The following is a 22,525-nucleotide window of genomic DNA, read 5'->3' on the forward strand; positions in this document are numbered from 1 at the left end:
TTATTTTAACCTGAAGTTACCATTCCACTTGTAGTTGGGGGTGTTGTATTTAACTTGCAGTTCACCCGGGTCCTTGGTTCATAACAATTCATCAAAAAGAAAGTATATTTCTTAGTTCTTGATTGAACAAATGTATTGGCTGCATATGTCACATGCTGTATTTGCTTCCGCCATCGTGATAGATACTCTTGAACAAAGAAATTTTAGTTGTTAACGACTTCTACTAGCCCAATGTCGCTGTAATTGTAGCTCGAGCAAAGTTTGTATTGGAAATAATAGATTTTTGCTCAATTTTGTAGTCGTTTTGCTTTATGGACTGAATGTTGGTCTAATTGGATATAACAAAATGCGGCGCATCATAATATAATGTTTTCAACAAGAAATTTTTCAACTGTTGTCTGTGGTGACGTCTGTAACGGATATGAAAGCATACCTGGTAACGAGCTCCATGTATTTTGCTTTCCTATTTTCCGTTGAGAATGGTCCTAATGCATCAAATTGTAATTTATTGCCAACGAAATCAACTTGGTAATGTAATAGTTCAGCCTGTGGTTTTTGCGGAAGTCTTTATTTTCTGACACTGTATACATTCTGTTAAAAACCAGAAATGATTTCATGTTTAGCATGTAGTATTTGATAAATACAGTTTTAAAATTCTTCGTAAATGCAGTGTCGCACTGTTGGGTGTGTATGATTTAATTCGAACCACTGGTTTGTCGAAGTTCTCGGTATGTGTGGTAGATAAAGGAGATGTTTGTGGATGCAATGCAAGTTGTTTTTCAGACGAAAATATTTTGCGAGATGTAATGTAGGTGTATTTGTAGGTTCATTGCTTTTTAATACTGAAATAATATGTGCATATCAATCATCTTTTGGCTTTCTTCTGCCAAATTTTGAAGTGACGGTGTGTGTTCTACTTGAAGAATAAAATATTCTAGTGCGTTTGACCGTAATGCATGAGCGTCTTCCACCTCATAGAAATTGTCGGCTTCTGCTTGTTTTTTTTTTTTTCTTTCTTCTTCTTAATTGCTTCTCTTTGCTCTTAACGGGTTGCAATGTCAGCTACATGCATGGACGTGACAAATGTTAGAATGGTAGTCGACTAAAAATAGCACGCATCTTGTGTACTTTTCCACTTTATCTGGTTGCGTATTAAATTATGTTAATTATTTGGCATCGATTAATAATTTAAATTTAGGAATTGCTAAGAAATGGCGAAATATTTGCAGAATGTAAATGAGAGTATAAACTTTTTTCCATGTGGATGCTCGTCGTATCGACAACTGCTGTAAGAAACTTATTCTGTTCTTGTGTTCTTGTTCTAGGGCTGTAACAAGCTAAGATCCCGCCGATTTGTACTGAGGAAGTATCTGAGTACGCCCTTATCTCGAGGTCACTGTCGAAATGTTAAGGAAATAGAACTTTCAAAAGTCCTCTTTTAACTTGTCAAAAAGTTTGTCGTGTGTGGAATCCTAATTAATTTTTTTAATAAAAAGGGAGTAATAGCAATGGTTCAATTTTAGTTGTGAAGCTTTTATAGGATTTCTTACATACAAATAAAGGCCAAGAAAACTCTTCAATGTGAGCTTCATAGTTTCTTTTTTTAAAATTTCGAATCTTTTGCTATCTTTGCAGGGTTTCTGCTACGTTCCCGAGACGAGAAATTTTAGTACATCCAATTCATTATAGAATACGTGTCTTCTTTGGACTCATGTTTTCCGAGGCATTGAAATATGAGTTTTAAATCTTAAATTTGTTGTTTCCAATTGTGTGTTTCAATTACAGTCATCTGCGTAAGAAGTTATTCTATTTGCTAATCCTTTCAAAATCTATCGTGTCACGATTGAAAAAGCTTGCGCTGAAATAGAGCATCGCATGACACAGCACAAAAATCGATATGATTTTCTCGTATGATTTAGCTTCAAAGTTATATATTTGGTAGTTTTGGCATGAAGTAATACTTGGAAATAGAATTACGAAACGTCTATAGTAGAAATCTCTGTCTTTCCTTTTAGCATGTGTAGGGTATCCTCTTTAGACTGATATGAAATACTAAAATATTTCGTTTATGGTTGACATTTTTTTAAAAGATTTAGAACGCTTCGAAAATCTGAAGTATTCGGTTTCTTGACTATAAGTAACGGAGAAGAGGATGAGCTGTCAACTTCTTTCTTCTATTATCTTTGCGGCTAGAAGTTGTTGAAAAAGTTTATCTATTTGTGGTCTAACTGCTGGAGGGATGGCCAGAGAACAGTTATAGAATGTTGTCACTGTCGGTTTGTATCTTGTGTGTGTATCCCCTAAAATATCCTATGTCTTCTGGGGAGTAGGCAAAGACTTCTCTGTACTTATATAATACATTATTTTAGTGGTTTTCTGGAATTCTATCAAATTTGGATTCCAGTCGAAGAGACTAATGTTGGAAAATTTAGCAGTTTGCTTTAATCTTTCTTCAATTTCTTGCTTTGTTCTAAATATGTTTTGTTGATTATTGACCCCCTCTTTATTTTTTCTTCTTCTTCATTATCATAGCCTCAAGGTCATATCGGTCTCGCAATGTCTGTAGAACTGTGATGATGTAAAATACTTTGTTATTTCTTTATTTATTATTACAAGAAGAAAGAAATGTGATTTTGGGAGGATAGCAAACTCCCGTGTTGGTAATAGGTATACTGAAGTTTGCTAATATAGTGAATGTATAATTTTCTGATACATTTCTTGAGTTTGTTTTTCTTCGTTTGGAAAAATTTATTTTCATGGATTTCGGGATACAGACACTGTACTGATTTCCAAATTAATTTTAATATATAATCGCTTTAATAACTCCTGGCCAAAAATTGGGTTGAAGTGACCCTGTTCTGGGACTTTACAGTAATGAAAAAACAGTGTGCCAATTTTTAATTTGATAAAGACGATATACTTCAATTTGATTGTTTTATTCGAGGTTCCTTTGATAGTTTCAAATGATAGCTTACAGCTTGCAGGTAAATCGTTTTTGTCCGAAGTGATAATGAAGATCCGGTATTAATTATTACCAGCAAGGTGTTCGAGGCTACTTTGACGTTAATAAGCAGTTTATTGTCTTCAGTGTTCAGATTCTTGTTCCCAAAGTAATATTCAGATTCTTTGTTGGTCCTAAAATAATATTCCATAACTAATATATGACTTGAATATACTTAATTACTCTCTTCGTACAGTACTTTCATTTACTACATATTTAATTGTTCATCTTTTACATATTAATGTTATCAAATAATATCTTTACAAACATTAATTTTCACAATATTTTTCCAAGCAGAGGGTAAAATAAAGTAAACAGTCATTGAACTTAACTAGTAAGCTAACATTTTAAAAATATAAGAAGAAGAAGAATTTATGGCACATTATATTATTACCTTAATAATATATAACTGACTTTATTCTTCCTGTGTATTTACCTGTGAAAATTTTCAAGAATCCTCCTGTTCCTTTTGTCGGTCATGCTATATGGAAAACATGATTTGGCGTTAACATTTTTCTCCATACATCTTGACTGAGAAAGGAAAAAGAAAGATCCTTGATATTTTTCACAGGACAAATATACAGAGATAACAAAGTACCGTAGTTTTATTCTTAAATTTTTAAAATAACAATTTTATGACTGAAGCTTTTCTTCCTACGATATTAAATAAATTTTCACAGGGTATTCTTACCATGCAATGTTGATACCGAAGGTGACGGTATGAAAGGTAAAATCAGAAGGAATATCAAATACATCAGAGATAAAGCACAAGGACGTGAAGCAGCACCTTTAGAAAAAATAAAATAGTTTCAGAAGTATTTTCAAATGTCATCGTTATTATTATTTTTATTATTTACTTATTTAGCTTGGTGCGAAAAATGTGTATCGCCTCTAAAGGCAAAGAAAATGAAAACTATTATATCTGGTTAGATAAATTAGTCGTCGTCTGTAACCACACACTTTTTCTATCGCTCAGCCAACCATTAGGTTTTGTAGATTCTGTGATGAAATAAGCCTGTTGCTTGCAATGCGAGAAGTCGTCAATCACACGATGCGCCTCCAAATTCTCAGGAACCTCTTCCCTCCCAAGAAGGTATCGCGATGGGAGAGGTGATACTCAGTGGGAGAGATATCGGGAGAATACGGTGAGGAGGGAATAGTTTCATATTGCAACTCATCGGGGGGCCTACATCGCCTTTTGCGCAACAATTTTGCCGTGCAATATGAGGACACAATGTTTGTTGGCCATTGCTGGACGCTTGAGAACACGTTTGCGGTGCATTTCATGGAGTTCAGCACTGTAAGGACCCACATTGATGGTTTCACCTCGCCTGAGAAACATTTGATGTATCAGTCCCACCGCATCACACCATACGAGCAACACTACTTTCCACGTGGAGAGGTGGTTTAGGAAACCATACTGGATTATTCTTACAATCCAATCATTGTTCTAATTGTTTATGATTATCTTAACAGATTCACGTGAAATGACAATCCGATGCAGAAAACTTCCGTACTCCCGGTTCTTCCATACTGTAATATGCTATACGTAAGAGTCAAATAAGGTCTTGAATCTTTTGTACTGTTGATTATTTTATCTTTATTTTTGTTTAAGGATAAGATTCAGGTTCGATTCCCGATAGGAGCTCATGTGGTTCAGATCCCACGTTAAACTGTAGGTCCACGTCTAATATAGCGTCGTTGCTGAAAAGGACGCTAAACTCCAAAGCAACCAATCAACAACCAACCAATTTAAAGGATAATCAAGTAGCAATTTTAGGATTATCCAAACACTCAGGATAATCTAACCATATGATTTTAAAAAATATTATTTGGCACAAAGTTTCATTCTTAAGAACCTGACATACTAAAAATAATACAAAATTTACGATTTTTCTTTTGCTTGTAAAGAAAAGAAGATAAGTGAAAGAAGGTAATGAAATGCAACTTACCACAATCATAGATAATGTTATTCTACAACAGGAAATATAAACCTCAAGAATTTTCAGTGTTGCCATCCATAGAAATTACAGTGTTGCCAGAATAACATTTCCCCAAAAATTTAAGTTAAGGTAGCGACTAGAGAAACGAACTCAATTGCATTTGATCATGTATCATGTTGTTTTGGAATCCTGTGAACTACTTCTTAAATGATACTTGTGTTTAGTTTGTAATAAACAAAATAGTTTTAACATATAATTATTAAAATTAAATAATAATGTTATTTAAAAAGTATTTCATTGGGTACCAAAACAAGGTAAATAATAATCAAATGAAGTTAAGTTCGTTCCTGTAGTCACTGCCTTAACTTAGATTTTAGAGGAAATGTTATTTTGGCAACACTGTAATTTCTATGGATGGCAACACTGAAAATTCTTTAGGTTCTTCATATTTCCTGTTGTAAAATAACATTATCTATGATTGTGGTAACTTGTTATTTCATTATCTTTTTTCACTTATGAAAAACAAGCAAAATAAAAATGGTAAATTTTGTATTATCTTTAGTATGTCAGGCTTTTAATAGAAAAAAATATGTGAAATCTTCCTATTTTACGTTCCACGGCTATGCCATGTAAAAGAGGCGGCGATAACGCCAATGAATGAAATGGTGGAATGAAAAGTGGGAGGAAACTAGAAAATCTTAAGCAAACCCATCCACACGGTTTGTCCTTAGTAGAAAAAGGTATTTTAACCCTACTTCATCAGAACGAAGGATTTCAAACTAAATATGACTAAAGGTAGTATACATAAAGCACGATTACATTACAAATTACAATAATCAGATAAATCCCATACGTAACACTACTATATCAAGATTTTTGTAGCAGCTGAGTGTAAAATATCCCACAAACTCTACCTAGTATAAAGTTGCTACTTATGACAACACTCAGAGTTTGAAAATTACTACATATGATGTATATTGTACCTTATGTTAATATCTTCATCTTTGATGCTTTCATAGTTTAGGTTCTTTAATTTACGTTATCTACAAGTTTAACAATTATTTATTCTTAACATAAAAAATACAAGTTTTTTTTCTGACACGTCAAAAAAACTTAATATAAAATAGCCAGTCCAAAAATTCAGAGGATAGAGTCTGCACGGTGAAGTTGGCAGAAGCCAGTCAACAAAATATTACAGAATAACGCAACTTGCCAATGGACCCTAAGGTCAAACAGTTTTATATTTATTATAAGCTTGCTAAGTTTAGAATTTAAATTTAGTTGAGAATTACAATATACCAATACTGTATTACCATATCAATGAAAGTTACCAACATTCTTAAATACGCACTAGATATACTTGTGTCTAAAGCCATGGTATATCCCTCTAATGGCAGCTCTTTTTCTTTTTAAAGACAATAACCCATTCTGGAGAAAACGGGAGCAAGTTTGCACTGTATCACAAGACAAATATTACGAGGCGCATCCAGAAAGTATCTTTCCCACGCGTCCCACAGCTAGGAAACCGTGTGTTGCGCAGAACGACTGCGTGCACGTGAGATGGATTTCAATCAACACTATGCCCTGTGCATTCAATAACTTTATCACTGCTTGCACTTCACACGCGGCGGGAGCTGGAATAGGAACGTTCATATTCAACCACTGCCACGACGTTACTAGGGAGGTTCCGTTGGCGCATGCGCCATACTAGGACCTTACCCTCTCACGTGTACGCAGTCGCTTTGCGTAACATATAGTTTCCTAGCTATGGGACACGTGGAACTGTTACTTTTTGGATGCGCCCCGTGTATCATGAACATATGGAAAAGAGGAGTATATCTTGTTTTCAGAATCTTTAGTAAAAATTTATGCTATTGAATTTCACTGGATACAGACATGATGAAATATTTTTTTTTAAAGAAAAGATGTAAGCAAGAATTATTCAAATATCAAAATTACTTACAGTATGTGAGTGTTACAGGGAGTACAATTCGAAATAAAATAAAGCTCATAAAAGACTGACCCATGTTTCCGCTGTACGTTGCATCTGGAAGAAAAATCAGTAGTACTCATTATTAATAAATCTGCAAGCAGTTTATTATTATTATTATTATTATTATTATTATTATTATTATTATTATTATTATTATTATTATTATTATTATTATTATTATTATTATTATTATTATTATTATTATATTTACATACTATTCCCTTTCTTATTATAAACTATATAAGTTTCCCAACACACCAAATAGTTGTTACTTCAAATAATAGGATACAAATTTAATATACATAAAAAAATTGCTTATCCCAAAAGCACTCAGAATTAACCAATTGTAAATTCGACAAAGAAACGGCTATTGGTGCATTCATTCACCATTCCTGAGTCAAATGTACTTTTGTTTGTTTGTTCTGCAGAATATCCTTGTTTGAAGTAGTAAAGAAAAAAACGTTTCGTAATTGTGTCTTCATAGTGTACTTTCATACGATCCTGTTCAACAACGCATTGTTCCTTGAGTGTCTGAGTATTCCACCTTTTTGGATGTGTGCTCAGTTTGTGACGTTAGACGCGTGACCTCAGTTGACCTGTGTTGTGTTGCTAACGCAAGTTTCCCGCTAGATGTCAAAGTGGACTTTTCATTCGCACTAATATGGTAGTTCACTTCTGCATATACCAACTTCGCTTTTAAGTCATTTTTCCCTTTTCAGATTGATTGATTGATTTCGATTTCATGAAAACGTCACCAGCTAGGCTATTTGTCCTCGTTACGATAAAGTCAATGTCAGACAAATGGTGTACATTAAAATTTTAAAAGTTGTACATTAAAATTTCTAAAAAAAAAAAAAAATGTATACCATATAAGTTCTTCAAATTAAAAGATTAAAGCAAAAAAAAAAAAAAAAAAAAGAAGAAGAAAACTTTATTAGAACAGAGGACGCAGAAAAGGCTAAAAGAATGAAAGCTATTGGGTCGATGCATAAGTTCGTGCGGTTCTTATATTTTATATTTTATTTTTTTATTCTGCTGTTCTGTTAATTCAAATACAAATGCAACATAGACATAACATTAACATATTCTACAGGTGTAACAATACACTGCATAAATTTTACTGATCACATATTTAAAAATTTGCGCCATTTCCTGCGTTGTTTGTCAAGGATTCTCATGAAGCAACTCATTCAAGCGATTTTCGTCAAACTCTAAAGGTCTTCCAGTATGTGGATCATCAGATAAGTCAAACCGTCCTGCTTGAAAAAAAAAAAAAAAAAAAAAAAAAAAAAAAAAAAAAAACTTCTGTGGTGTTCTTCAGCAATTGCTTCATTCCCGTACACTGCACAAATTGTTCTCGCAGCTTCTGCTGCACTGGATCGTCGGTTAAACTCGAAGAGTAAAATGTGACGGAAATGATCACTTTTCTCAACTTCACATTCCATATTAATTTGTCTGAAATATGTACAATAATACGTTCGCAATCAAGAAAACATGTGTTTCACAACACAAACTCTTAACTACGATAAAACAACGGAATAACGATAAACAATCGCTTCACGCAGCATTGTTGCCAACCCAAAAGAAAACCACACGAACTTATGCATCGACCCAATAAATAAAAACTACGAGACTATCTAATAAGTATTGAGCATTTAGAGGTCAAAATTGAGAATACATAAAATAGCATTATATAACCACACATGCACCATTTTGTTTGATGGCCTTCTGCCAATTTTCTAGCAACATTATACTCTTGTCGCTATAACTTTTTTCTTAAAGAAATCACGCGATTTTTCCAAGCTTCTTTTGAAACTAACTCAATACCATTTAGAGAGTTCTGCAGAGACGAAACAAGTTATAGTCTGAGGGCGCTAGGTCCAGGCTATACGATGGATACATCAAAATATCCTAGCCATGTTCTCTCAATTTCTGACGGGTCGTTAAATATCAATACAATCTGGGGTTGTCAGCGGGGCACATGATGCACTTTCTGTTGACCAGTTCCGACAGTTTCTTTTGAGTTAGCAGGTGCACTCATACTAACTGTCGATGTACAGATCCGAGTATATCGTTCTGCCCGGTAGCAGCAGTTCATAACACACGGTACCCTTCTCACCAAACTTACAGCACAATCTTCTTGGGCATGTGGTTGTGTGTGTGTGTGTGTGTCTATAAATTATTTTGTTGTGTGGTGGTGGTTTGGTCATGGAATCGGATTTGACAAAACCTGATTTTAATTGTGCAGCTTAGGTGTTGTAAGGTATTTAGAAATGACTATCCCTAAAGAGGATATCAGGAAGTAATGTCCCCATTTCTAGCAAATGTGATACAATTCAGAAATCCTTACTTCGGAGAAAAAAAAGTACTTTAGGTCTACATCAAATTTAACTAATTATAAAATTTTATACTTAAATGAACAGAGTAAACACATATTGCAAAGAATATTGAAAACTCGAATATTAATACTATATTTATGAATTATCATTGATCATCTTACTTGGAATACAGTACCGTAGTGATTAGTGTATATCAGCATCCTTTATATAAAACGAAATATCAAAACTAAAAATAGAAGTAAAAATCAAATACCTTACAAATACAATATATATAAGTGTATGTAGTGTCTGTCTACTCAGTTGTTTACGGAATGCTTCGCCACTGGTGTGGATCAGTGATGATTTTAAGGGATGTTCTGGGAAGAAAAACTATTCCTCTCCAAAAGCCACAAATTTTCCTCGGTGCATATCTCCAACCATCGTCAAGCGTATTATCAATATTTTTCAGTACTCTTTCTACCACCTCCCCATGTTAGATAGTAGTGTTATCTATGAAGTCGTACTACTGCTGACAAGGGTGTATCTGTACAGCTGTGCAAATGTGATACGGCCTTCACGTGTTCGGTGAGCTGCATTGCAGTTTCAAGAAACCTTCACAACTGTAATGCACTACTGGAATAGCAACATCGTCTACACGTTGATTTCATTGGAAGGCGTGCGGGGGGGATTGCTAGGGGAATAGCGTTAGCAGAAGAGCAGAATGCTTCAGCTACTAAAGACAAAATTTCTTTACAACCATCTTCTACTAACGCTACTCCCATAGCAATCCTCCACGTACGCCCTAAAAATGAATCAACGTGTGTGCTTAATAGTCGTTGAGCCAGAATCCAAAAAAATAGGTTTTTGGTTTCATCTCTAAGGACTTGATGATATATATCTTTTTGTATTCACAGTGGTCCAAGGTATTCATCAAATGATGATACCCTGAAATTTGTGGTAGCTTAAAGCCGCCATGTTGAAAAATGGCTGCCATGTCTCTACATTTACGAGGTTTTGCGCATTTATCTCATAAACGGTTCCTCTTATCGAGCAAATGAAGAGGAATGAAATTGAAGAGCATAAAATTTTGCACATATTATGTTCAGTAATATTTTTTATTAGAACCAATCGATTAGGAGATATTTGCGATTAAAGGAGAAATGGCCTTGTTTTAAATTGTAACACTTATTTTCCCTGGAAATATTTTACCGAGATACATATTTCTGAAGTATTTAATATTTGTACTAATAAGTTCCTTCAAAAATTATTCATGTTAGCCTTCATCTTCACTGCTGTCGTCATCAGATGACAGTGCAGCGTCGAAATCAGTGACTTTTTCATAGTTGGGACAGGTCTGTATTTTGCACGTCTATACATCTGAGGCTGTTGGAAAGGCACACACATGAAGGCATGGCACATTTTCTTGGGCAAGAACATGACATCAGTTCCAAAACAGCTTCAGGGGCAGAAGAGTCCATCCATTGTACTCCCAGACAAGATCTTCCCTCACTGTCCGTTGTAGAAATCCAGCCATGGTCCACTGGGGATGGAAGCTCTGGATCAGCTTGTAGACATTTCTTCCAAACGAGGGCTTGGTAGTTTGCTCTTCTTATATGTTGATAGAGCGTGTTCCGACATTGAGGAAGGCTATGAGGTTCAACAGACCCCTTTTTAGCAGAAAATATGTTGTAACGCAATTCATTGATATCAGTGAACTTTTGCTGTCTAGACTAGAGCTGGCAAACAAAGAACTCAAGCTGCTTCTTTGTTTCCTCTGGTATTTCAGCTTGAGTTTTAAGAATACTTAAAGTGGTTCTGAGTCTAGAATTTTGAGTCATTATCTTGTAGGCTGCAGATTTGTCCTTGTCTGCAAATGCACTTAATGCATCGCACCCAGTAAATGAATGAAGTCCGGGCAATACTTGACACACTTCTTGCCTAGAAAAGCATTCATCTCTCATGTTGTAGTACTTTACTCTGTCACTAGATCCATATTTTAGAAATATTGATCCCTTGTACTTTTTCAACTGTTCTTCTATAGCAAATAGTGTAATAACAGCAACATCTGTGTCGACGGAGTTAATTATTATCTTTCTAAATCCCGAAAGAAGAGCATGTTGTACGTGAAGAAGAAGTCGGGTATCCGCCTCTTCTTGGAAATATGTCAACTCAGGAGCTTCTTGTGCCAGTTTGCTTGTAATTTTATGGCACTTTTCTTCACAAGTAACATACATTACTCGTGTATTCAGCTGATCGAGATACTGCACGCCCTGCCACTCTTTACAAATGAAACGTATAAGTTCTTTTTTGTTCTCGTCATCAGATAAAAACTGCTTCCATTTTCGAGCTGAATGGGCAGTAGTTATATGTTTCACTTTTATAGAATCACCGACAGCTCGATGTTTTCGTTCGCTACTTTTTATAGGCACTTGTCTGTACGTATCAAAGACAACGTGAATTGTCTGAGAAGATACGGATTCTTGTAATATTCTTGAAAAGAGCATGTCAGCTACTTCGCCAAATGTTTGTAGTCCCTGTGGCAGCTTTTGAACAAGACACATTCCATCAAAGATGTTAACAGCGTCACTAGGAATTTGCCCATCAGTTGCAAAGTCTTCGGTCAGGACTTCCATCAGTTTGGACTTAGCAGTTTTTCGAATCGAACCATCAGGAGTAGCCAAAGACCATGGAAGAGGTCCCAGAGGGGAAAACGAACTCAGTGTTATTCATCTTCACACTCTCTTTTTCAAATCAGAGAACGTCTTCAGCTTCTGCTTCTTGAGAAGCTTGAAAAATTCTTCTGGTTTTGAATCTTCAGACAGATGATATTTCTTGAATTTTTCATAAGCTTTTTGGCCTACTTAATGTGCTGTGTCCATGTCTTTGACAATGTCTGGAGTTGGCACAGCTCCAGTAGATAAATTGATCATATCTATTTCTTCAAACGGATTTATCCATTTATTCTGATAAACTAAAGATTGCTAAAGTTAAACCTTTGCACAAAAAAGATAAACGCAATGAAATAGAAAACTATAGACCGATATCATTGCTACCCATTATAGGTAAAATTCTGGAAAAAATAATGTTCAATCGGGTTATGGATTTCATTAATAAATATTCTATTACATCCAACGCACAACATGGTTTCTTGAAAGGTAAATCTACTGAGACAGCAATTTTTCATTTCCTAGAAAACTGCAGAAAGTTACTGGATGACAAAAAATTATCTATAGGAATATTTTTAGATCTAACAAAAGCCTTCGATTTAGTAAATCATCATATATTGCTAGAAAAACTTAGTTGCTATGGTATTAGAGGCTTAGCAAATAAATGGTTTGAATCATACCTCAAAGATCGGAAACAAGTAACTGAAATCACAGGAATAGTTAAAAATAAAATTCAAAAATGTGTATCAAGTGAAGAAATTATTAATCGTGGAGTATCACAAGGATCAATTCTAGGACCACTTCTCTTTCTTCTTTATATAAATGATCTTTCTGAAAGTATTAATAGTTCATGTGTGACTTTATATGCAGATGATACAAACATAATAGTTAGTGGGAAAGATGAATGCGAATTAGCTTTATACTGCCAAACGGCAATGAACCAACTTTCAAGTTGGATGAATAAAAATGACCTAATCATTAATGTAAATAAAACATGTGCCTTAAATTTTAACATTGGTAAAAGTAATCAAGCCAATGCAATAATAAAAATAAATAATAAAACAGTTAAGTATGTAGAAACTGCTACCTTTCTCGGAGTTAAAATATCTAATAATTTCAACTGGGAACCACATACAGAACATGTAAGAAGTAAGCTAAGCAAACTATGCTATGCAATTAGATGTGTAAGAGATAAGATTAATGTAAAAACAGCTAAGTGTATATATTACTCAAATTTTCATTCTACAATAAAATATGGCTTGATGTTCTGGGGAAATGCACCTAAAAGTATTGCTATCTTTAGGCTACAGAAGAAAGTAGTAAGAATACTTGCAGGAGTAAAATGGAACTCTTCTTGCAGAAATATTTTTAAGGAACTTGGAATAATGACTCTTCCCTCAATGTATTTGTTCGAAATATTAATGTATTTGAAAAAACATAGTAGTGAATTTATTGTTAACAAAGACATTCACAGTTATAACACAAGAAGTAAATACGACATTCACTTGCATGCACATAGGACAAATATATACAATAAATCAGTTACGCACAAAGGTACTCTATTATACAATCTACTTCCATCATGTATAAAAAATCAGGTCTCTGTCAATAGCTTTAGATCCAAACTGAAAAGGTACTTGGTAGAACATTGCTTTTACTCGGTTGAAGAATATGTAGAAAATAACTCGTATACGTAAAATTAAATGTATAGTAAGTAAATTAGTGAAACCATAAGAATCTATATGTAATAATAGTATGTATGTTTATGTATAAATGACATGTCCAATTTCGTTGTATGACGATGAACGGATGCAATAAATTATGATTATGATTATGATTCATTAGTCATCAGGTTTTGTAACGCTGAAACATCACGTTCATCTTTTTGGATCCTAGGCAAAGAAAGATCGTAGATTGTCCTGAAGAAGAATTGCAGCTTGTTCTTTCACGAACCATGTGAAGAAATGCTGCTCTCATATCAGAGTTTAAATTGTATCTTTCAACTGCTGCAGGTCTTTTGCTGAACATCGTTGTACCTTTTGTTCCTTGTGTGTCTTTATTTATAGTTTCTTCAATATTATTTTCAGAACATTTTAAGATCAATAACTTTTGTTAATTTTATTCCGTTAATTTGAGTAACTATCAACAAGGAAAAAATAAAATAAGTGTAATATTAGCGGTCATTTTCCAATATGGCGGTCATTAGCTACTCTGTAACTGACAGTATCATGGATAAAAGCCATTCTGGTATTGTGTAGCATCAAAAAATGTATAGTACACCAAGTACACAGAGATGTAATCATGCAACTCACTTGTTAACAAATGGTCTCAAAAATTGCAATATTAGCAGCCATTCTCCAATACGGTGGCCATTAGCTACCCTGTAACTGACAGTATCATGGATAAAAGCCATTCTGGTATTGTGTAGCATCAAAAAATGTATAGTACACCAAGTCCACAGAGATGTAATCATGCAACTCACTTGTTAACAAATGGTCTCAAAAATTGCAATATTAGCGGCCATTTTCCAATATGGTGGCCAATAGCTACCCTGTAACTGACAGTATCATGGATAAAAGCCATTCTGGTATTGCGTAGCATCAAAAAATGTATAGTACACCAAGTACACAGAGATGTAATCATGCAACTCACTTGTTAACAAATGGTCTCAAAAATTGCAATATTAGCGACCATTTTCCAATATGGTGACCATTAGCTACCCTGTAACTGACAGTATCATGGATAAAAGCCATTCTGGTATTGTGTAGCATCAAAAAATGTATAGTACACCAAGTCCACAGAGATGTAATCATGCAACTCACTTGTTAACAAATGGTCTCAAAAATTGCAATATTAGCGACCATTTTCCAATATGGTGACCATTAGCTACCCTGTAACTGACAGTATCATGGATAAAAGCCATTCTGGTATTGTGTAGCATCAAAAAATGTATAGTACACCAAGTCCACAGAGATGTAATCATGCAACTCACTTGTTAACAAATGGTCTCAAAAATTGCAATATTAGCAGCCATTTTCCAATACGGTGGCCAATAGCTACCCTGTAACTGACAGTATCATGGATAAAAGTCATTCTGGTATTGTGTTGAGTCAAAAAGTGTATGGTACACCAAGTCCTCAGAGATGAAATCATGAAACCTCCTGGCTCAACGACTATAAGGAAAGGGAGGGGCACCAAGCCACCGTCCGTCGACAAAAATTGATCCTGTGGCAAGGAGAAAGAAACACAAGATGAAACCGGAATTAGAGAAAACACAATCCACATCAACTAAAGACAACAGAAACAGAGAAAATGGTGCAGATTTTTTTTTTTTTTTTTTTTTTTTAATAATTTTGTACTATAATTTTGTACATTGGCCATTCTCATACGAAGCTCTCACCAACCACCCGCCAAGTCCTGCAGCAATATAAAGAAACTGATAGGGCATGGAAAGAATCTGAAAATCAGCCACACTTGCTTCCCGGCCATGACGATCTGCTGCAAGAAGAAGCTTCTTTTAAGACTGCTCGAAGTAGTCAACGATCTATTATCGGCTTTTTTTTTTTTTTTTTTTTTTTTTGTAGTGCTTACTTCTCGTTGTTGCTGCAAGTAATTTTGGTAGTGGCTACTGGCACCTTTCACATGAATCATCCATTTTCAAACTGCGGTAGGAGGAGATTGGACATTAAAATTAATATCCATGCTTTACAGAAAAGTTTATTTTTTTCTAAACGGTATCAAAAACTATTTTTCCTTGTTTGATGGGCAGTTGCAGTTCCGTAGGTAATGCTCCTTTATGGCCAAATATACATAGAAAGTACTTTGGCATTGGATTACTAAAATAAAATAAAATAGAGTAAAAAAGGTAAATATTTATAGGTGTGCTGTATAATTTTAAAGTTATTGTGCCAAAAAGAAACTGACAAGATTGAAAAATATTAACATAAATCATCGATCGATGAAAAATATTAATATCCTCAGTGTTTCCTGTTCTGTCCGTTGTGCTTCATCATGAATATGCTTTTGTGTCAGCTTTGTAATTTCAGACATGAGTATTACCTGTTTTTTTTATTATTATTATTAGTGTACAATTGATTAATTCTCAAATTAAGTAGGGAGCTCATCCGCCGGTATATGATATGCGTCTTCGGCTCGTCAGATCTGGATTCGATTCACGGAGAGAGTTTATGTGCTCAGATCTCATTTTTTGTGCCACGTTCATACTTTCGAGACAATTGGATCTACAGTGCAGCTTTGTCATAAGGTTTAACAGCTTAACAAGAAATCAGCGTCTTTCTCAGCTCTGAATGAGCTGTATTTCCCAAAAGGTTAATGTATCCTTGGCCAAAGAATGGCAACTAGATGTGGGTGCATATCAATGACGTGTCGTATTAACCTATATGTTTTCAAGGAAGTCTCGATGTTCGATTTAACTATTATTAGTTAAAATATTTTGTAAACACTGACATAAAGGCCTGTGCTGTGAGAAAGTAAAATATATCGGTCTATTAGGATAAGTCGGCGCTGTCCTTAACGCGGCTAACTTAAAAGCAAGAGAAACGGGTTCAAACTCGGGTCCAAACTAAAAATCTTGTGGGTGCGCCACACCCACAATATTGTGTGGTGCTAGACATGGGCGAGTTATGGGGGGCTTGGGGGACATTACTCCCAACTTTTTGAAAAAATAAAAATGCCACCTACCAAGACCTCCGACACCGACCAAAAAGTTTGCCCCCCACTGCCCCTCCAGCAGACAGTTCCTAGCTTCGCCTATGATGCCAGAGCCCCGGAGCACACATGTAGTCGGCGCGCATTACTAGGGGTGGTTCGTGGACCTAATTGAGATTTTTTTATTTGGCGCTTATGCAACTCTACACTAAATCCCATATAATCTACTGACTAAAACGTCTCCATCGTCCATTATATTTCATTCCAAATGAATGAATGAATGATTATAGTTTAATATGAACGTCAGCAGCGAGATTATTTGTCCCGTCATATTTCCATGCATAGCGTCTACAATTTTCTGTAGGGGTGCACGCGAGACGAGACGAGACGAGAAATGGAAAAGTCTCATCTCGCAGCCTCAAATGTTGGTCTCGTCTCGCGTCTCGTCTCGTCTCGCAAATGTGAAGTGTCGTCTTGCGTCTCGCATAAAATTTTGAGTCTCATCTAGCGCGAGACTTTCTCGCATGGTCTCGCAGTCTCGCATGTATCCTGGGTCAAAATTTTGCAATGTGTTATTCTATGGCTATTAATGAATGATGATGTGATATTCTGTCCGAAGGCAGGTATTTGACCTAAAAGTCCCTTGGCAAGGTGAATCCATGGTGGTTTGCCATTGCTTTCAATGGGATGAATGTTCATAACATCCTAAGGGGACGGAACCTAGAGTTCAACATGGTATCCGAACTTGTGTCCCCTCCGCTCCAAATTAAATGAAAATTGTGCGGGAATTTGATTGCTGGACCATTAATTTTCGTCAAATTAATAGCATAATTTACAGCAAAACCAGCATAAATTGTTGCTGGATCCAACATTGTTTTCCAGCTTAGAGGTCTCCAGCAATATTTGGCTCTTCTAAAATATCTTCGCCACTATTAACATTTACACGTTTTGGTCGTTTCCTTGAAGGGTGATTTTCCATTTTAAAGATGTTTTTATACCACCAAAAGCGCTTGTAGACAGCAAAAGAACTCCTCACAACACAATGCGACCCAATTCTTTCGGTTCGTTCGCGCTTGTAGCAATGTTGCATTATCGCATTTTATCAACTTTCGCTTTCAACTTATATAGTGTTGTCAGATCTAGAAAATAAAATTACTGACAGATATAGGGCCATTCCTACCATCTCCCACCAAACCTATAGGGCCATCCTACTAAACCAGCGTTTGAACTAAACTTCCGAACTAGAGGGGGATGTTTTTCATAAATATATAGAAAGAAAATACTTATTCCATGTAAAAATATAGTTATTTCTGCGAGCCGGGCCGGGGATAAGATTTCCCCGCCATTCCCCAACATTAATCGCTAGTAGCAGGGGCGTCATTTAGGGGGCAGGAGGGGGCAATTGCCCCCCAAGAGTTTGAGGAATACATATACTTTAATCGATTGTCTACTAATATACTAGTACAAAACTTGAAAGTCTTATGTCGTTGGTGCTCTTGCCCCACTTAAGCGAAGTCTGAAATGACGCCCCTGGCTCTTAGTAATGTGAAAAAGACAGAAACAACAGAAATATCACATTTCGCAGCAATAGGGAGTCTTATTCGCTTTTCAGACCAAAAAGAGAAGTTCATGTATTCGTGCGCGCCCGCGTGTATGTGTTTGTGTCGCAAAATAAAGTCCCAAATTGATGCTGTAATATATTTCCAATTTACAAAACTTTTCCTTTTTAGAAACTAAAGAAGGGTTTAATTCTGAAAATCAACCTTGAATAATAATAAATCTCATAAAATGTCTATTGCCCCAATCACTTTTTTGTTCCTGGAGGCATTAACGCTCAACTTAGAAAACACAATAAATGTAAAATCATTAAATATACAATTAAATGTAATTCATAAATGTTTCGAGACTGCAAAAAGTCTCGCGAGTTCTTGTGCGAGACTTAACCGAGTATCGTCTAGCGTCTCGTCTCGCGTCTTGCATAAAATTTTCACTCTCGTTTCTTGTCTCGTCTCGCAAATGCGAGACGAGACGCGAGACAAGACGAGACTTCTCGCGTCTCGCGTGCATCCCTAATTTTCTGGACTCTTTATTAAAGGAGCTAATTACGTAACGGTTTGAGTCTACACAAAGAAGTTACTTTGCGATAATCGGCAATTGCTTTTTGATGTTTTCCGTTATCTTGCATTGTGCTGCTTAAATTTTGCAAAACTTGATACAGAATCAGCCTAGAATCAAGAAATCTGAGGAATTTGCTGTAAACAAAGCCAAGATTTATAGCGCTTAAAGTACACAAAAAAATGTTTTTGTGTAGTCGTCCAACAGTACAAATCAAGAGGGTATAGAGATAATATGGCAAAATTCAAAGTCAACTCTAAATTGAGTGTATTTAAGCTTAATCTATACCTAGACTAGATATATCTAGAATGAATGAAAGTGAGTCGTAATATTATATGTAAGGAAGATACACTTACTAATAAAAACTGAAGTCGAATCCTTTCCAAATATATAATTTCACACCAATGCAGTCACTCCACAAAAACGGTATGGCTTTAAAAGATACTCAAATTCTACATAGCCTTCCCGTTTCGTCATTTTATTTACTTCTCGCTATTGGTATACCTTACTTAAGATATTTTCCCAATGTATTTAATAAAATTACTGCAAGTAAAGTTTGCAGTTTACTTCCATGTGTGATAAACTGTGATGAAAAACAATGTATAATTTTTTTTCTTTTTCATATTTCCTGGTTAGTGTCTTATTTATATAATACATTTTAACCAGACATGTATATAGTCAAGTAACTTGGGAATATTAAAAGGAAATAATGATATTTTCAGATTATAATTGTCATTTGTAAACAACTTACAATCTTCATATATACATGACTAGCAGCGTTCACCCCGCTTCGCTGCGGTCACCCCGGAACGCAATAAACTTTGTTACTTAGATAATTTTTACTTTTTCGCTTTCAAGTGATATAAAAACCATAGAAGATTGCATTAAATGTTAACATTATATCGCCTGTCATTTATGTTAACCCGCCCCGCTTCGCTGCGGTCACCCCGGAAGTTTTCGCTTTCAAGTGATATGATAAAAACCATAGTAGATTGCAGTAAATGTTAACATTATATCGCCTGTCATTTATGTTAACCCGCCGAGTGACACGGTCATGCGGGTTGCATATAAATACGTTTATTTTTACCTATGATGAACTAACAAAGGATTTGTACGTTATGGACACTTGAATGGTCAATTATCTCAAGACACTGGTAATTAAAAATTAAAGTGATATGATAAAAACCATCTAGGGTCCAAATCCTAATAACCCCCCAAAAATAAAAGAAATTGGTTCAGCCGTATTAGCGTGATGAGGTAACAAAGGATTTGTGCGTTCTCTTTTATATATATAGATTATTTTTCAAGTTGCTTTGTACTTGTGTCATGTTGCACTCGAATAGTGATGCTCTATACACACGGTCAAATAAAGATTGAACAAGATTCCTGTTCAAGATTATTCCAGATTATTTGATGAAAATTTGTCAGCACTGACGTAAGTTTTCTCTTGAATTCAATAGTTTTGTTCAAGAGATTTCGTTTCGGCCCTGTTCTAAAGAATCCACTTCAAGACCATTCATTCTATAGTCAATCAATACCTGAGTTGATTGCAGGGAAATACAAAACAACTATGTCGATGTTATGAGAGAGCGGTAAATGTCGAATTAATATCTTTTTATGATGTCCAAAATGATGTTCAAAGTGTAAATTATCATAATAAATACAACCAAATATTAGCGCTTGAAGATATTGCGAGTACTCTTGCAAATAATATACACGATTTATGTACTTGAATGCCCATAGTTATTGTTAAATTATGAAGGCAATTATAGGTATAGTGAAAATTTAAGATACAGGAATATCGGGTGCAGGTTAAGAATAGTAAGTCAAACTTATATATATTTGATCACGAATTTCATCCGTAATTTAGAGGTTATTTTTTAGGGCAAAAGTTGTGTTCATGAGTACAGATTACATTTTGTGACGGCTTCTCAGTACGAGTATAAATACCTGTCCAGATATATACCATAAAAGTGATTGGCCACGACAAGCGAAAATGCTATTTAACCGAGTCAGTCAGGGCGCAGTCCGGATATCGAACTCAATAGGGGTGCATCCTTGTGTAATCGAATGTCTTTAGCAAAGTAGCATGTAGATAATCTTGGAACTATTCATGATACTCAATACTTACATTTAAAAAATAAGACACTGAATTTTGAGACATTGCAAACGCTTTTTAAGTAACAAAATAAACATGACTAATATGGCAATTTATCACTTAATGAACACCCAACTAACCGATTTGTAGAATTATGGTGAGAATTTTGAGAATTCCTACTGTAAAATTTTGTTTACGTTTAAAGTCGTGTAAGCAAAGAGGAGGGTTTGCAATTTATAATAACTTTACATTAGCATCAAATTCAGTGTACCAAAAGGATTTAATTTCACTTGATCAATCACACGCTGGTTGCTCATTTCTGTGCAAGAGAATTTCTGAATTCGTGAACCTGGAAAAATTAGTTCTCACCTGTTTATTTGTCGTCTTATTTGTATAGATTTAACTAGGAATATGAAACCTAAACTCACTTAAAAAAAAAAAAGAAAGAAAGAAAGAAAGTGATACAATATCACATACAACGTTATACCAAAGGATGAACAAATCGCTTTATTCCTTAGCAAATTAAAATTACATAAACAAACGAACTGTACGAAACATTAAACTCCATTATGCGCAATACAGTGGAAGAAAAAAATTCAATGCACAGCTTCCTCCGTTCCTCGATATATTCAGGTCTGCTCTGATTTATTCGGAAGAAAACATTCCTCGCACCACCGACAACTGCATGTAAACGGCGTTGCACCATGGCAGAACAGACGTTATGGCTTGAATGCAGAACGCAGAGAAGGGACTTTTTCTCTAGAAAATGCAGAGTTTAGAATAATAAATCTTACTGAAACATACACAAAATATACGGAATAGACTGTTCCATCTGTTCTATGCATAAATGAATACTGCTAATACGTGACTGTGCATACATCAGTTCGAAAAGATAATCACTTCTTGTTCCTTTTAGTATGCATTTGCCTTTTGGTACACTCCGCATCAAAAAAACGCTGTGCAGCTAGGCCACCCAATATACACTTTCTTATCCCATAATCGTGTCTAGTAAAGAGACCCCCTCTCTCTCCTCCTTTCTTCTCTCTCATACTAAAATTAGCTAACAACATGAGCGAATTCTAAACTACACATGTATTAGTATCGATAAAATGATATAATAAAATCGAGAAGAAACAAGGTTCGGAAGTTGATGTAGGGAGAAACTGAAACATACACAATGAAAAATTGAAACCAATGGATGTCTATTACACAGAGATTCAGAAATGAGGCAGAGACAGAGAGAGAGAGGAGAGGAGAGGAGGAAAGAAGAAAGAGTAAAGGGAGAACAGATAAAAAATTGTGAAATTTAAGCGTAGTAAGAAAAGAACCTAACAATGTATAGTTCCGTTTCCAGAAATCCAACAGTAATATAGAAATAATGTTTGTTTCTATATATTTTCTCAGAATTATTCGAATATATAGAGGATGCTTTAAACATTCATTAGGTCACTTTCATAAAGGATAGCATATTCAATTTCCAACAGAATTGTAGATCTCCGAGACCCATGTAGGATAATGTCAAAAGCATAACACATGCTTTGTTTCCATGTGGTTCGATTGCAAATTCGGTAGTGTTCATTGCACGTAATGATCCAAAATACATTCTAATAAACCTAGTAGATATCGTAGGTCACATCCCCCATTTCAGACTACTAATGCAAACTGAACAAAAGGAAAAGAAACGAAACGAAAGAGAAAGAGAATTGAATTAGTGCTATGTTAC

The 22,525-nt window shown here is 35.1% G+C and overlaps 1 protein-coding gene across 1 annotated transcript in view; it reads right to left on the minus strand.

Moving 5' to 3' along the window:
- Positions 1-19,276, minus strand: part of LOC145679668 (piezo-type mechanosensitive ion channel component 2-like) — a 50,921-nt gene extending 31,645 nt beyond the window's left edge. Inside the window, exons 1-3 of the mRNA XM_081750244.1 lie at positions 19,061-19,276; positions 6,908-6,991; positions 3,693-3,788 (exon numbers count right to left, since the gene is read on the minus strand). Of these exons, the coding sequence (XP_081606370.1) occupies positions 3,693-3,788; positions 6,908-6,971 (160 nt within the window). The 5' untranslated portion in view covers positions 6,972-6,991; positions 19,061-19,276. The remainder of the gene's footprint in view (positions 1-3,692; positions 3,789-6,907; positions 6,992-19,060) is intronic.
- Positions 19,277-22,525: the final 3,249 nt, after the last annotated feature.

Source organism: Thermobia domestica, chromosome 2 (assembly GCF_964235325.1).
Source record: "Thermobia domestica chromosome 2, izTheDome1.hap1.1, whole genome shotgun sequence".
Classification (NCBI taxonomy): domain Eukaryota; kingdom Metazoa; phylum Arthropoda; class Insecta; order Zygentoma; family Lepismatidae; genus Thermobia; species Thermobia domestica.